Source organism: Ranitomeya imitator, chromosome 5 (genome assembly GCF_032444005.1).
Source record: "Ranitomeya imitator isolate aRanImi1 chromosome 5, aRanImi1.pri, whole genome shotgun sequence".
Classification (NCBI taxonomy): domain Eukaryota; kingdom Metazoa; phylum Chordata; class Amphibia; order Anura; family Dendrobatidae; genus Ranitomeya; species Ranitomeya imitator.
Genome location: NC_091286.1, coordinates 582,875,128 through 582,891,836, shown reverse-complemented (window position 1 = coordinate 582,891,836; position 16,709 = coordinate 582,875,128). Strand labels below are relative to the sequence as shown.

The 16,709-nt window shown below is 43.2% G+C and overlaps 1 protein-coding gene across 1 annotated transcript in view; it reads right to left on the bottom strand.

Moving 5' to 3' along the window:
* The window catches only part of LOC138638522 (galactose-3-O-sulfotransferase 2-like), a 59,545-nt gene extending 51,736 nt beyond the window's left edge, over nucleotides 1–7,809 (bottom strand). The window contains exons 1-2 of the mRNA XM_069727894.1: nucleotides 7,556–7,809; nucleotides 5,566–5,673 (exon numbers count right to left, since the gene is read on the bottom strand). Of these exons, the coding sequence (XP_069583995.1) occupies nucleotides 5,566–5,673; nucleotides 7,556–7,584 (137 nt within the window). The 5' untranslated portion in view covers nucleotides 7,585–7,809. The remainder of the gene's footprint in view (nucleotides 1–5,565; nucleotides 5,674–7,555) is intronic.
* Between the last annotated feature and the right edge of the window lie 8,900 nt (nucleotides 7,810–16,709).

The window sequence follows — 16,709 nt, the reverse complement described above, 5'->3', positions numbered from 1 at the left end:
AGCAGGTCGGATAACCCCGGATAACTTTTCAGGAAGCACTGCACCACCAGGTTTAAGGTGTGAGCCAGGCAAGGAATGTGTTTCAGTTGGGAAAGGGAGATGGCAGCCATGAAATTCCTTCCGTTATCACTCACTACCTTGCCTGCCTCAAGATCTACAGTGCCCAGCCACGACTGCGTTTCTTTCTGCAAGAACTCGGACAGAACTTCCGCGGTGTGTCTGTTGTCGCCCAAACACTTCATAGCCAATACAGCCTGCTGACGTTTGCCAGTAGCTGCCCCATAATGGGAGACCTGGTGTGCAACAGTGGCAGCTGCGGATGGAGTGGTTGTGCGACTGCGGTCTGTGGACGAGCTCTCGCTTCTGCAGGAGGACGAAGAGGAGGAGGAGGGGGTGCGAACGGCTACAGCCAATTGTTTCCTAGACCGTGGGCTAGGCAGAACTGTCCCAAACTTGCTGTCCCCTGTGGACCCTGCATCCACCACATTTACCCAGTGTGCCGTGATGGACACGTAACGTCCCTGGCCATGCCTACTGGTCCATGCATCTGTTGTCAGGTGCACCTTTGTGCTCACAGATTGCCTGAGTGCATGGACGATGCGCTTTTTAACATGCTGGTGGAGGGCTGGGATGGCTTTTCTGGAAAAAAAGTGTCGACTGGGTAGCTCGTAGCTTGGTACAGCGTAGTCCATCAGGGCTTTGAAAGCTTCGCTTTCAACTAACCGGTAGGGCATCATCTCTAACGAGATTAGTCTAGCTATGTGTGCGTTCAAACCCTGTGTACGCGGATGCGAGGCTAAGTACTTCCTTTTTCTAACCATAGTCTCATGTAGGGTGAGCTGGACTGGAGAGCTGGAGATCGTGGAACTAGCGGGGGTGCCGGTGGACATGGCAGACTGAGAGACGGTGGGAGATGGTATTGTTGCCACCGGTGCCCTAGATGCAGTGTTTCCTACTACGAAACTGGTGATTCCCTGACCCTGACTGCTTTGGCCTGGCAAAGAAACCTGCACAGATACTGCAGGTGGTGCGGAAAATGGTGGCCCTACACTGCCGGAAGGGATGTTGCGTTGCTGACTAGCTTCATTGGCCGAGGGTGCTACAACCTTAAGGGACGTTTGGTAGTTAGTCCAGGCTTGCAAATGCATGGTGGTTAAATGTCTATGCATGCAACTTGTATTGAGACTTTTCAGATTCTGTCCTCTGCTTAAGGTAGTTGAACATTTTTGACAGATGACTTTGCGCTGATCAATTGGATGTTGTTTAAAAAAATGCCAGACTGCACTCTTTCTAGCATCGGATACCTTTTCAGGCATTGCAGACTGAGCTTTAACCGGATGGCCACGCTGTCCTCCAACAGGTTTTGGCTTTGCCACGCGTTTTGGGCAAGATACGGGCCCGGCAGATGGAACCTGTTGCGATGTTGATGCCTGCTGCGGCCCCTCCTCCTCCGCTTCAGAACTGCTGCCGCCTGCACCCTGTTCCCCCAATGGCTGCCAATCGGGGTCAAGAACTGGGTCATCTATTACCTCTTCTTGTAGCTCGTGTGCAACTTCGTCTGTGTCACCGTGTCGGTCGGTGGTATAGCGTTCGTGATGGGGCAACATAGTCTCATCAGGGTCTGATTCTTGATCAGCACCCTGCGAGGGCAATGTTGTGGTCTGAGTCAAAGGACCAGCATAGTAGTCTGGCTGTGGCTGTGCATCAGTGCACTCCATGTCAGATTCAACTTGTAATGGGCATGGACTGTTAACTGCTTCACTTTCTAAGCCAGGGACGGTATGTGTAAAGAGCTCCATGGAGTAACCCGTTGTGTCGCCTGCTGCATTCTTCTCTGTTGTTGTTTTTGCTGAAGAGGACAAGGAAGCGACTTGTCCCTGACCGTGAACATCCACTAACGACGCGCTGCTTTGACATTTACCAGTTTCACGACAGGAGGCAAAAGAGCTAGAGGCTGAGTCAGCAAGATAAGCCAAAACTTGCTCTTGCTGCTCCGGCTTTAAAAGCGGTTTTCCTACTCCCAGAAAAGGGAGCGTTCGAGGCCTTGTGTGGCCAGACGACGAACCTGGCTCCACAGCTCCAGACTTAGGTGCAATATTTTTTTTCCCACGACCAGCTGATGCTCCACCACTACCACTACCCTCATTACCAGCTGACAATGAATGCCCCCGGCCACGACCTCTTCCACCATACTTCCTCATTGTTTTAAAAACGTAAACAAACTAACGGTATTTGTTGCTGTCACACAAATTACACGGTGAGCTATAACTTCAGTATGATTTAGCTACCCCTTTACAGGTGAGTGAGACCACAACGAAAATCAGGCACAATGTTACACACTCTGTTGTTGGTGGCAACAAATGAGAGAGATGCCACACACGCAGGACTGTCACTGAAGCACAAATGTAAATATTAATCTCCCACTGATTTGATTTTTTTTTTTTTTTAAGGGAGACTTTAGGAAAAAAAAATAATAGAATAAAATGATATTTTCAGGAAGAATTTAGAAACCAAATAAAATAAAATGATTTTTTCAGGGAGAATTTAGAAAACAAATAAAACAAAAAAAGGCTTTCTATGGCCCACTGAGTGAGAGATGACGCACACAGGAGTCAGGAGTGGCACACAAGCCCAGAGGCCAATATTTATCTCCCACTGATTGATGTAGTGATTTTTTCAGGTAGATTTTGGAACCCAAATCAAGCTAAAAAAAATAATAGGCTTTCTATGGCCCACAATTGGAGAGAGAGAGAGAGATGGCACACCCAGGAGTCAAGACTGGCACACAAGCAGAAAGGGCAATATTAATCTCCCACTGATTTGTTTTTTTTTTTTTGTTTTTTTCAGGGAGACTTTAGGAAAAAAAAATAGAATAAAATGATTTTTTCAGGAAGAATTTAGAAACCAAAGAAAATAAAATGATTTTTTCAGGGAGAATTTAGAAAACAAATAAAACAAAAAAAGGCTTTCTATGGCCCACTGAGTGAGAGATGACGCACACAGGAGTCAGAATGGCACACAAGCCCAGAGGCCAATATTTATCTCCCACTTTTTTTTTTTTGTTCCAGGGAAAATTTATAAACCCAATAAAAAAAATAATAAATAGGCTTTCTATGGCCCACTATCTGAGAGACAGAGAGAGATGGCACGCTTAGGACTGGCACACAAGCCCAAAGGCCAATATTAATCTCCCACTGATTGATTTATTGATTTTTTCAGGTAGAATTTAGAACCCAAATAAAGCAAAAAAAAAAAAAAAAATGGGCTTTCTATGGCCCACTGAGTGAGTGATGATGCACACAGGAGTCAGGAGTGGCACACAAGCCCTGAGGCCAATATTTTTCTCCCACTGATTGATGTAGTGATTTTTTCAGGTAGATTTTAGAACCAAAATCAAGCAAAAAAATAAATAGGCTTTCTATGGCCCACTGAGTGAGTGATGATGCACACAGGAGTCAAGAGTGGCACACAAGCCCTGAGGCCAATATTTTTCTCCCACTGATTGATGTAGTGATTTTTTCAGGTAGATTTTATAACCCAAATCAAGCAAAAAAATAAATAGGCTTTCTATGGCCCACTGAGTGCGAGATGACACAGACAGGGATGGCACTCTAGCAGAAATGTCAATCTTAATCTCCCACAAAAAAAAAAAAAAAAACAGGGAGTGTCCTTCAATTACTATCTCCCTGCAGTAATCTCAGCCAGGTATGGCAGGCAGCAATAAGGAGTGGACTGATGCACAAATTAAATAAAAAGTGTGTACAAACCAAAAAGATAGCTGTGCAGAAAGGAAGGAACAAGAGGATTTGTGCTTTGAAAAAAGCAGTTGGTTTGCACAGCGGCGTACACACAGCAATGCAGCTATCAGGGAGCCTTCTAGGGCAGCCCAATGAGCTACAGCGCTGAGGGGGAAAAAAAAAAAAAATGTAGCTTCCACTGTCCCTGCACACCGAAGGTGAAGTTGGGCAGTGGAAATCGCTACAGCACAAGCGGTTTGGTGATTAATGGACCCTGCCTAACGCTATCCCTGCTTCTGACGAAGCGGCAGCAACCTCTCCCTAAGCTCAGATCAGCAGCAGTAACATGGCGGTCGGCGGGAACGCCCCTTTATAGCCCCTGTGACGCCGCAGACAGCAAGCCAATCACTGCAATGCCCTTCTCTATGATGGTGGGGACCAGGACCTATGTCATCATGCTGCCCACACTCTGCGTTTACCTTCATTGGCTGAGAAATGGCGCTTTTCGCGTCATTGAAACGCGACTTTGGCGCGAAAGTCGCGTACCGCATGGCCGACCCCGCACAGGGGTCGGATCGGGTTTCATGAAACCCGACTTTGCCAAAAGTCGGCGACTTTTGAAAATGAACGACCCGTTTCGCTCAACCCTACTTGTAATAATTGAATAATTTTCCACATTAGCAGTTATTAATTCCACTGCCCCAGATTTTTGCCTAATAGCTTCACCCTATATCTCTTCATAAACATACGGTAACTATTATGTATTAACTAGATGGTGGCCCGATTCTAACGCATCGGGTATTCTAGAATTTGCATGTCCACGTAGTATATAGCACAGCCACGTAGTATATTGCCCAGCCATGTAGTATATTGCCCAGTCACGTAGTATATTGCCCAGTCACGTAGTATATTGCCCAGCCACATAGTATATTGCCCAGTCACATAGTATATTGCCCAGCTACGTAGTATATTGCCCATTGACATAGTATATTGCCCAGTGACGTAGTATATTGGCCAGCTACGTAGTATATTGCCCAGTGAGGTAATATATTGCCCAGCCACGTAGTATATTGCCCAGTCACGTAGTATGTAGTATATTGCCCAGCCACGTAGTATATTGCCCAGTTACGTACTATATTGCCCAGGTACATAGTATATTGCCCAGTAACCTAGTATATTGCCCAGTGACATAGTATATTGCCCAGCCACATAGTATGTTGCCCAGCCACGTAGTATATTGTCCAGTCACGTAGTATATTGCCCAGCCACGTAGTATATTGCCCAGTAACATAGTATATTGCCCAGTCACGTAGTATATTGCCCAGCCACGTAGTATATTGCCCAGTCAAGTAGTATATTGCAGAGCCCACATAGTATAAAGCACAGCCCATATAGTATATTGCACAGCCCATGTGGTATATTGCCCAGCCCATGTAGTATATAGCAATGTGGGCATCATATCCCTGTTTAAAAAAAAGAATTAAAATAAAAAATAGTTATATACTCACCTTCCGGAGCCCCGGATCCAAGCGAAGCAGTTACCGACGCTGAGTCCTCGCGCGCTCCGGTCTAAAGAGTGCATTGCGGGGAGGAAGGAGCGGCCATGTTGCTATCGGACTGTACCCGTCGCTGATTGGTCGTGGCTGTTTTGCCGCGACCAATCAGCGACTTGGATTTCCATGATAGACAGAGGCCGCGACCAATGAATATCTGTGACAGACAGACAGAGGGAAATGACCCTTAGACAATTATATAGTAGATAGTTGTGTTATCTTTGTGGTATATATTTATCTTAACATTAGACTTTTATATACAATTGTTCTCTCACCTTTCTGACTCGCTGCTTTTCAACACTTGCAAGGTAAAAAAAAATACTATTGTTATTAGTAAAAGGACACCGAAGATTTTCAGATGCTGATTGTTACTATGAGCAAACCTGAAAGACAAACCAAAATGTATTAATGTCCATAGTGTGCATACCCAGGATCCAGCAAACCCTTTTGTTGCACAGACCCCACTCTTTGGCATGCCTTACCTGGATTAATCAAAGAGATTAAAGACAAATATCAAACCTGCCATTACATCGGACATTATCAAAACTAATTTATTCTTCCGCTGTCTGAGTCCATTGTTAGGAAAAGTGCATTATAAATGTTTGTTTGTATTAAGCCCTTGTTATCCCCCAAGGCTTCTCTGTTAAAGGGGTATACCCATCTCCAAGATCCTACCCCAATATGTAGTATGTGTAAGATTAATTATATTAGCAAAAATACCTCCATTTAGAAATGTAGTATAGTTCTTCTGATTCGCTATGTCGCTTACCCCTTGTGCAGAGCATTGCAGTAGCTTAGAGATCCATGGTTATGACCATTCATATAGTGACATTTAATTAGATAAGACAGTTCTGAGTGGTCGTAACCATGGATACCTAAGCTACCTATCTCAGTATGTACACCTACTATAGTACATACTGGGATAGGATCTTGGAGCTGGGAATACCCCTTTAACTTTACTCTATACTCTTGGAACAATAGAGAGGCAATGCCTTGCGCAGGCGTGTACTTCGGAGGACACAGTATGAACTTCAACCCAATATTGTGGCCAGCATGCAGCCAGCGGGTAAGGAAAGGGTGAATCAAACACCCGAAAACCCCGCCCATATGACCGCAAACCTGTCCCACCAAATTCAGGTGACAGGTTCCCTTTAATGTGTGGACATTCCAGCAATAAATCAGGGCGCAGAAGCCATCCACAACGTCCAGACCCAAGGGCTGTCGCTGGCTGCTGAAGTCACATGTCCCTCTCCATGTTAAAAACGCATATGTTATTTTTGCACCATGTTGTCAGTGTAACCGCGCAGAGAGGCTACTCCTGCTGCTTCAAGTAGTCAGATACTTCAGATAGATAGGATCCAAATGGTTTGTACTAACAGTGTGGTCACATTTCAGATTCTAAATCCTTTCTATTAATAGTGAGGTCCAGACACACTACCTCAGCTAATACATACTGATTATTAATTTAGTGACTGACAGGTCTGGGCCTAGGGTTGTGAAACAGCTGGTTAAAAGAGGGGAAGGGTACATCCAGTGTAAGTGCGAGGTCATGGTGGAAGTGGGAATAGGCTTGGTGTTCAACGTGTATGTGAGTTGGGTAGTAATGTTACTGAAGGCTCTACTGAACAAACAGCGTCTCGTCCTATCCAAAGACCGCTGACAACATCTGTTACTGGACCGGCTACTCCCTTTCTTTGGCAGCCGCACAGCGGTACGCCTTGTAGATGAAGGCTGTATCAAGTGGCCTCTCCTCCTCTTCCTCTGCCACCTTAACATCACACAGAATACAATCCTCAGAGCTGGCACCCCAAATACCCTTGTTTCCCCCCGCGTCACAACTCTCCAACCACCCAACTGACTTTGGGGAACTACAAGTGGGCACAGTCTGCAGAGCTGTTCACACATTCTATTCCATGGGCATTTTTAAAAACAAGCAAATTTCTAGCACACTTTGTTTAAAACATTGACTCCCAAGCTATAATCATGAGAACTGCCTTGGTAAAGAGGGTGTTTTATGTCTTTTATTGATGTTTGTCAGTACAGCTGGCTCTATGACCAAGACATGTATTTGCATATCTATTTAAGCCCCAGAATTTTTCCCAGAAGTGAGTCTTAAAGATTCATGTATAGCGTTTCCATAAATCTTGTGTTGTTTCTGCAGTAAGTGCATGGATCTCTGAAAATGTCATTGAGATTAATGCTGTAGCTACCGATGTAACGATTCTGCTGTGTGATCAAAAGATGATAAGGATTTAATACATTTACCTGAGTCTTGTTTTCCAGCCATGCCCCATAACGGTATCCTTAGAAAATTTCAGTTCTTCTTATGCTGTTGTTGTCTCTCAGAAAAATTGAGTGACCTTTATATTATCTTTTGAACTTTATTCTTATATCTCCATGTACCTTCCTTTGGATCACTCCACCCTTTTACTGTCAGATAGAAGATTACACCTTGTCATAATGCCATTATCACTGACCAACCAAGACGTCAATATTAAAATTAATGAGTAACTTCTGTACATGGACCAGCAGTTGAAATGTAACATACACCTATACTGAATGTTTCACTGTTGATGAATGGTCAATAAACAGCAACCCCTTATATGTAAACCTATAAACACACACTAGGTTGTAGGGTAAGGTAAGGATGAGGAAATGCAAAACCTATCAAAGCTGTAAATATATCCCAAAATCCACAACCAAGCGGTAGAGGTATCAAAAACAATTTTATTAAAGTGTCAAATACAAAAAATAGCAATAAATACACGTGGACAAAAAACGATTGGAAAAAGCAGGAAAAACCCCACCAGCATATGAGGTGTTAAACTAACTGCTGGGGAAAGACACAGGAAATCCAAGCATCCTAGCTACACCAACACACCAGAATATGCTCATAAATAGGAAATATGAGGAGAATAACAAATGGGCCGCCCTACAGGAGGGCATTAAGATACAAAATAATCAATAACATGCCCAAAGAGGTAGCCCAGCAAAATAAAAATATCTCCGAAGAGATGAATAGCTGTGTACAAATCCAGAGCATAAAGATGTAACTGGCACCAGCAAACCCCAAGTCCTAGGAAAAATGTATGCATGCTGTAAATGATGTTATGATATTACCTTGAGACATGCTGGTGTCAGAACGCCGGCGTGGTGGGAGCAGGAGCAACCCCTTATAGACAGGTAAAAACAGGAGACGACACCATAGTGCCACGTCTGTGCAGGAAAGAAGCAGAGTGCGAAACGCGCGTTGGGGTTCCTCTCTCCCACGTCCTCAGCAGGTCGGTCTATCTATTTCACCATTCTGATCTATACTGTTGGCCATCTATGTGCATGCTTTGTCCTGGTGCAGCAATGTTTGTATGTGTGGCTTATATTATTATTATTATTTATTATTATAGCGCCATTTATATATTATTGAACTCTGTATTTGCCTATTGGACACCCACATTTATGCTTATATACATTATTACTTTTTGCACTATGGCATTAGGCACTTTATCCTAAGTTCTTGAGATAGTGGCATTTTTGAGCTCATTCTTACTATCAAGGTTCCTACATTTGTTTTATTTCTTGCACTTGTATATTGACTAGCATTATGTCACTGATACTATATATTTTCCTATAAAACTTTTTATGGAATATTATCTCCAATATCTCTTATATTTCCAGTATGGAAATACTACTATTTATATTTATTCTGATTGAGTTGCCTAGTGTTATAGATAGACTGTTTTTCAACTAATTGCTATCTATTTCCTGCACGGACGTGGCACTATGGTGTCGTCTCCTGTTTTTAATTGTTGCTGTCTTGATTGCATTTGCTTATTTATATAATACTTTGTGAATAAAAATTACTATTTTTTTTACCTAGAACAGTTGTCCATTTTCCTTCGGTTTTCTTTAACCCATTAGTGACAGAGCCAATTTGGTACTTAATGACCGAGCCAATTTTTGCAATTCTGACCACTGTCACTTTATGAGGTTATAACTCTGGAACACTTCAACGGATCCCGCTGATTCTGAGATTATTTTTCCATGAAATATTGTACTTCATGATAGTGGTAACATTTCTTCGATATTACTTGCGATTATTTGTGAAAAAAACGGAAATATGGCGAAAATTTTTAAAATTTTGCAATTTTCAAACTTTGTATTTTTATGCCCTTAAATCAGAGAGATATGTCACAAAAAATAGTTAATAAATAACATTTCCCACATGTCTACTTTACAGCAGCACAATTTTGGAAACAAAATTTTTTTTTGTAAGGGAGTTATAAGGGTTAAAAGTTGACCAGCAATTTCTCATTTTTACAACACCTTTTTTTTTTAGGGACCACATCACATTTGAAGTCATTTTGAGGGGTCTATATGATAGAAAATAATGAAGTGTGACACCATTCTAAAAACTACACCCCTCAAGGTTCTCAAAACCACATTCAAGAAGTTTATTAACCCTTTACGTGCTTCACAGGAACTGAAACAATGTGGAAGGAAAAAATGAACATTTAACTTTTTTTTGCAAACATTTTTATTCAGAACCATTTTTTTTATTTTCACAAGTGTAAAAACAGAAATGTAACCATAAATTTTGTTATGCATTTTCTCCTGAATATGCCAATACCCCATATATGGGGGTAAACCACTGTTTGGGCGCACCGCAGAACTTGGAATTGAAGGAGCAACGTTTGACTTTTTCAATGCAGAATTGCCTGGAATTGAGATCGGATGCCATGTCACGTTTAGAGAGCCCCTGATGTGCCTAAACAGTGGAAACCCCCCACAAGTTACACCATTTTGGAAACTAGACCCCTTAAGGAACTTATCTAGATGTGTGGTGAGAACTTTGAACCCCCAAGAGCTTCACAGAAGTTTATAACGTAGAGCCGTGAAAATAAAAAATCGCATTTGTTTACACAAAAATGATCTTTTCGCCCACAAATTCTTATTTTCACAAGGGTAACAGGAGAAATTAGACCACAAAAGTTGTTGTGCGATTTCTCCTGAATACGTCGATACCCCATATGTGAGGGTAAACCACTGTTTGGGCGCACCGCACAGCTTGGAAGTGAAGGAGCGCCGTTTTACTTTTTCAATGTAGAATTGGCAGGAATTGAGATTGGATGCCATGTCGCGTTTGGAGAGCCCCTGATGTGCCTAAACAGTGGAAACCCCCCACAAGTGACACCATTTTGGAAACTAGACCCCTTAAGGAACTTATCTAGATGTGTGGTGAGCACTTTGAACCCCCATGTGCTTCACAGAAGTTTATAACGTTGAGCCGTGAAAATAAAAAAAATCGCATTTTTTCTACAAAAATGATCTTTTTGCTCCCAAATTTTTATTTTCACAAGGGTAACGGGAGAAATTAGACCACAAAAGTTGTAGTGCAATTTCTCCTGTGTACGTCAATACCCAATATGTGGGGGTAAACCACTGTTTGGGCGCACTGCAGAGCTTGGAAGAGAAGGAGTGCCGTTTTACTTTTTCAATGTAGAATTGTCTGGAATTGAGATTGGACGCCATGTCGCGTTTGGAGAGCCCCTGATGTGCCTAAACAGTGGAAACCCCCCACAAGTGACCACATTTTGGAAACTAAACCCCCCATGGAACTTATCTAGATGTGTGGTGAGAACTTTGAATGCCCAAGTGCTTCACAGAAGTTTAGAATGCAGAGTCGTGAAAATAAAAAATATTTTTTTTTCCACAAAAAAGATTTTTTAGCCCCCAAGTTTTTCTTTTCACTAGGGTAACAAGAGAAATCAGACCCCAAAATTTGTTGTCCAATTTGTCCTGAGTATGCTGGTACCCCAAATGTGTGGGTAAACCACTGTTTGGGCGCACGGCAGAGCTCGGAAGGAAGGAGCGCCGTTTTGGAATGCAGACTTTGATAGAATGGTCTGCGGGCATTATGTTGCGTTTGCAGAGCCCCTGATGTGCCTAAACAGTGGAAACCCCCCACAAGTGACCAGATTTTGGAAACTATACCCCCCATGGAACTTATCTAGATGTGTGGTGAGAACTTTGAATGCCCAAGTGCTTCACAGAAGTTTAGAATGCAGAGTCGTGAAAAAAAAAATATTTTTTTTTCCACAAAAAAAGATTTTTTAGCCCCCAAGTTTTTATTTTCACAAGGGTAACAAGAGAAATTGGACCACAATAGTTGTTGTCCAATTTATCCCGAGTACACTGATGTGCCATATGTGGGGGTAAACCACTGTTTGTGCGCACGGCAGAGCTCGGAATGGAAGGAGCGCTGTTTTGGAATGCAGACTTTGATAGAATGGTCTGTGGGCGTTATGTTGCGATTGCAGAGGCCCTGATGTACCTAAACAGTAGTAACCCCCCACAAGTGACCCCATTTTGGAAACTAGACCCCCCAAGGAACTTATCTAGATGTGTGGGGAGAACTTTGAATGCCCAAGTGCTTCACAGAAGTTTAGAATGCAGAGTCGTGAAAATAAAAAAAATAGTTTTTTTTCCACAAAAAAGATTTTGTAGCCCCCAAGTTTTTATTTTCACAAGGGTAACAGGAGAAATTGGACCCCAGAAGTTGTTGTCCAATTTATCCCGAGTATGCTGATGCCCCATATGTGGGGGTAAACCACTGTTTGGGCGCACGGCAGAGCTCAGAAGGGAGGGAGCACAATTTGACTTTTTGAGCGCAAAATTGGCTGTCGTGTTTGGAGACCCCCTGATGTAACTAAACAGTGGAAACCCCCCCAATTCTAGCTCCAACCCTAACCCCAACACACCCCTAACCCTAATCCCAACCCGATCCATAATCCTAATCACTAACCCTAACGATAATCACAACCCTTACCCCAAAACAACCCTAATGTCAACCCTAAGCATAACCCTAATCAAAACCCCAAATCCAACACACCCCTAATCCTAATCTCAACCCTAACCTCAAACCTAACCCTAATCCCAATACACCCCTAATCACAACCCTAATCTTAACCCTAATCCCAAACCTAACCCTAATCCCAAGCGTAACCCTTATGCCAACCCTAACCCTAATACCAACTCTAATCCAAACCCTAACCCCAAATCTAACCCTAACTTTAGTCCCAACCCTAACCCTAGCCCTAAGGCTACTTTCACACTTGCATCATTTGGCATCCGTCGCAATCCGTCGTTTTGGACAAAAAATGGATCCTCCAAATGTGCCCGCAGGATGCGTTTTTTTGCCCATAGACTTGTATTGCCGACGGATCGTGATGGATGGCCACACTTCGCGTCCGTCGTGCACTGGATCAGTTGTGTTTTGGCGGACTGTCGGCACAAAAAACGTTCAATGTAACGTTTTTTGTACGTCGCGTCTGCCATTTCTGACCGCGCATGCGTGGCCGTAACTCCGCCCCCTCCTCCCCAGGACATAGATTGGGCAGCGGATGCATTGAAAAACTACATCCGCTGCCCACGTTGTGCACAATTTTCACAACGTGCGTCGGTATGTCGGGCCGACGCATTGCGACGGCCCCGTACCGACGTAAGTGTGAAAGAACCCTAACCCTGAATTTAGCCCCAACCCTAACCCTAACCCTAGCCCTAACCCTAGCTCCAGCCCTAACCCTAACCCTAGCCCTAGTCCTAACCCTAACCCTAGCCCTAGCCCTAACCCTAACTCTAGCCCTAACCCTAACCCTAGCCCTAACCCTAGCCCTAACCCTAACCCTAATTTTAGCCCCAACTGCTCTTCTCCTGTCGGCCGGCAGATGGCGATAGATGGCGGGCGCACTGCGCATGCGCCCGCCATTTTCTTTTCCCCGGCAGCAGGAGGAGCAGCAGGAGAATCCAGGGACACCGGTGAGTATGATAGGGTCCCCGAATCCCCCTATTTCTCTGTCCTCTGATGTGCGATCACATCAGAGGACAGAGAATTACCAAAAAACGAAAAGATGATCCAGCTTCCAAATAAAATATAAAAGTTTAATCCAACATATTAAAATAAGGAGACAGCTGTGATAAAGACCGCTTGGTCGAAATGCGTCGCTCGCCTTACTATGTGTATGATGCCGTCCCAGGAGTTGTCTCCTTATTTTAATATGTTGGATTAAACTTTTATATTTTATTTGGAAGCTGGATCATCTTTTCGTTTTTTGGATATTCTTCACGTCACGTCAGGACGGAGATCCGTGCTTCCTGTATTTCCTCGGTGTGCTGGCTCCCTGCCTTTTGTCGACAGAGAATTACACTTTGATTTTTTTATTTTTTTTTTGCGGTCGCCGGTAAACAGTTAATTACCGGTGATCGCAAAACAGGGGTCGGTAAAACCGGCCCCCGATCATGTTCTTTGGGGTCTCAGCTACCCCTGGCAGCCGAGACCCCAAAGATTCTCCCGGTGCCGGCCGGCGGGCGCACTGCGCATGTGCCCGCCATTTTGAAGATGGCGGCACCCACCGGGAGCCACGAGGAGCACCGGGGGAGATAAGTGAGTATCGGGGGGCTATCTGGGACCCCTTCTCTATGTCCTCTGATGTGCGATCACATCGGATGACAGAGAAATAAAAAAGAGATCGCGTTTTTTTTTTTTGCGATCACCGGTAAACGGTTAATTACCGGCGATCGCAAATGCGGGGTCGGTTAAAAAAAACCCCGAATCATGTTCTCTGGGGTCTCGGCTACCCCCGGCAGCCGAGACCCCGGAGAAAATCCAACTCTGGGGGGCGCTATTTACTTTTTCAACAGCGCCGTTAATTAACGGCGCTGCGGTTTAAGTACCCTTAGCGGCCGCCGTTAAAAGGCGTATCGGCGGTCGCTAAGGGGTTAAGTCTCATATGGTAGAGCTATACATATTCGCGGCCAGTGGGTGCGGCCTTGCTTCCATATACTTGTATTGAGCAAAGCGGCGCTCTGTCCAGTGCTGTGGCCGTGCAGTGGGTGTGGCCCACTAGAGGTGCAGCCTCACTCCATACAAGTGTATGAAAGCAAGGTCGCGCCCACTGCCCGGGAGTATGTATCACTCATATATACCCTCCAATCACTACTCAGGAACCAGCAAATCAGCGCAGCACACAGTGCATAAGTCTGTAGTCACACAGAGTGACTGCAGACTTATTGATTTGGACTGGACTATCCATTTACACTTTCTAAAATTACATACAGTATATTTTGTTGGTAATAACAAAAGGAGCTGCGAGTAATGGGTCTTGTTGATTTGGCCAAGCCCAATTGCTATCAACATATCAACATGGCCAAACAATCCTCAGATATCCATTAACTCCTTACCGATATATGACGCACTGGAATGCCTGCTAACTGACTTTGCGGGTCACATGGCTTGATAAAGGTCTGTTGACCGAAACGTCGCTACAGAAGGCAGAATAAATGTGAGTTTTTATTTTTTCACCATCCATTGTTGCGCTGTCTTTTTTCTTTGAAGTCTTGGTAGGTTGTCCGGGATGGGCTCCCTGGCTCTGGACGTGCGCCCCTGTGTCCGCTGAGACCTTTATTTGCAAAGAAAAAAAAAGGTGCGGTTTTGACTTTTTTCTGTCTTGACTCTGATTGCAGCTTCAAGTCCCCTAAGGGAACTATTTAAATACAGTGAAAAGTAAAAATAAAATGCTTTTACAATAGGAAGAAAATTGAAAAAAACACAAGAGGTCAAATCACCCTCTTTTTTCCCCATTAAACATAAAACAGTAAAACAATAAAAATACATATATTTGGTATCACTGCATTTGTAAAAGTCTGATCTATGAAAATATCAAATAAATTAATCCGATCTGTAAACGGCTTATTGAGAAAAAAAATGGAAACTCCAGAATTACGCTCTTATGGCTGTAGCAACATTGCATTAAAACGCAATAAGAGGCGATATAAACATCATAGCTACACCAAAATTGTATCTGTAAAAATGTCAACTCAAGGTGCAAAAAATAAGCCCTCACACAGCCCCTATATCCTGAAAATTGAAAGTGTTATGGGCCTCAGAAAATGGCGACACAAGAAAAGTTTGTTTTGCTTTACAAATTTCCGAATAGTTTTTCAACATTTAAATAAAGAAATAATATGTATGTTTGGTATCTTTGCACACATACTAACCTGGAGAATAATATAGCCAGGTCAGTTTTACCATATAGTCCAAATAGTAAATAAAAAATATAAAAAAACAATGTGGAATTGCATTTTTTTTCAATTTCAACGCATTTGAAATTTTCAAAATTACAACTCATCACGCAAAAAAGACCAAACCCTCATAAGACTATATTGACGGAAAAATAAAAAATTATGGCTCTTGAACGAAGGGGAGGAAAAAACAAAAATTGAAAATGACCACGGAATGAATGGGTTAATAACTAGTGATGAGCGAATATACTAGTTGCTCGTTTTTTCCTGAGCACGCTCGGCTGGTCTCCGAGTATTTGTTAGTGCTCGGAGATTTAGTTTTCGTTGCTGCAGCTGAATGATTTGCAGCTATTAGACCACTTGATTACATGTGGGGATTCCCTATCAACCAGGCAACCCCCACATGTATTCAGGCTGGCTAGCAGCCGTAAATCATGCAGCTGCGTCAACAAAAACTAAATCTCTGAGCACTAACAAATACTCGGAGACCACCCGAGCGTGCTCAAGGAAAACCTGAGCAACGAGTATACTCGCTCATCACTATTAATAATTCTTCCTTTTGATACATGAATCATATTATGTGACATAGACGCTGGCTAAGTGACCAAAGTCCTGAGAGTCACGAGACGATTAGCATGTCTTCTTTGGATACCACAAAGGAGCCTAAGTAGTACGTCTTTCTGCTAAAATCTGTGTTCAGCTGCTGATGCAGATGGCCAGAGATCTACCTTATGGTAGAAGTCATTCTGAATCACATCTTGTATAGTACGCATCAAGCAAAGCTTCTGTTCTGATGATAAGAGCATAATTCCCTAGCAGCAAAATCTATCTATATCTTTATATAAGATTTCTTTTTTAGTTTTGTAAATTAACTTTACGTTACAAAGAGCATTATAGTATGTAAAGATGATGTTCAAAACGCATTGCATACGGATGTCATACGGATGCTAGGCGAGAAAAAAAATCACTCGTCCAACTTTTGGGGATGAACATTGGAGATACTTTTTATATGCAGATGTGAGCGGGACCTTACAGAATCTCTCAAGTAAATCCACCAATTAAAGTGAATGCAAACTTTTTTTGCATCAGACTAGATAAGGAGGGGTGTTGTCCCTTTAAATAAAACACTGAACACCATTGTTATTTTTAATGACTATAGGGAGGGAGAAGAGAAACTTGCCTGGCAATAAGAGATCACCAGAATGCTGTCACCAGCATGTCATAGTTGGCATGTCATAGTTGGCATGTCATAGTTGGCATGTCATAGTTGGTATGTTTTGGTGCCTCACTTGATGTTGTTGAAGTTTCTCCTGCAAGGTTCTTCCACTCTCCTGCCGTGACAAAT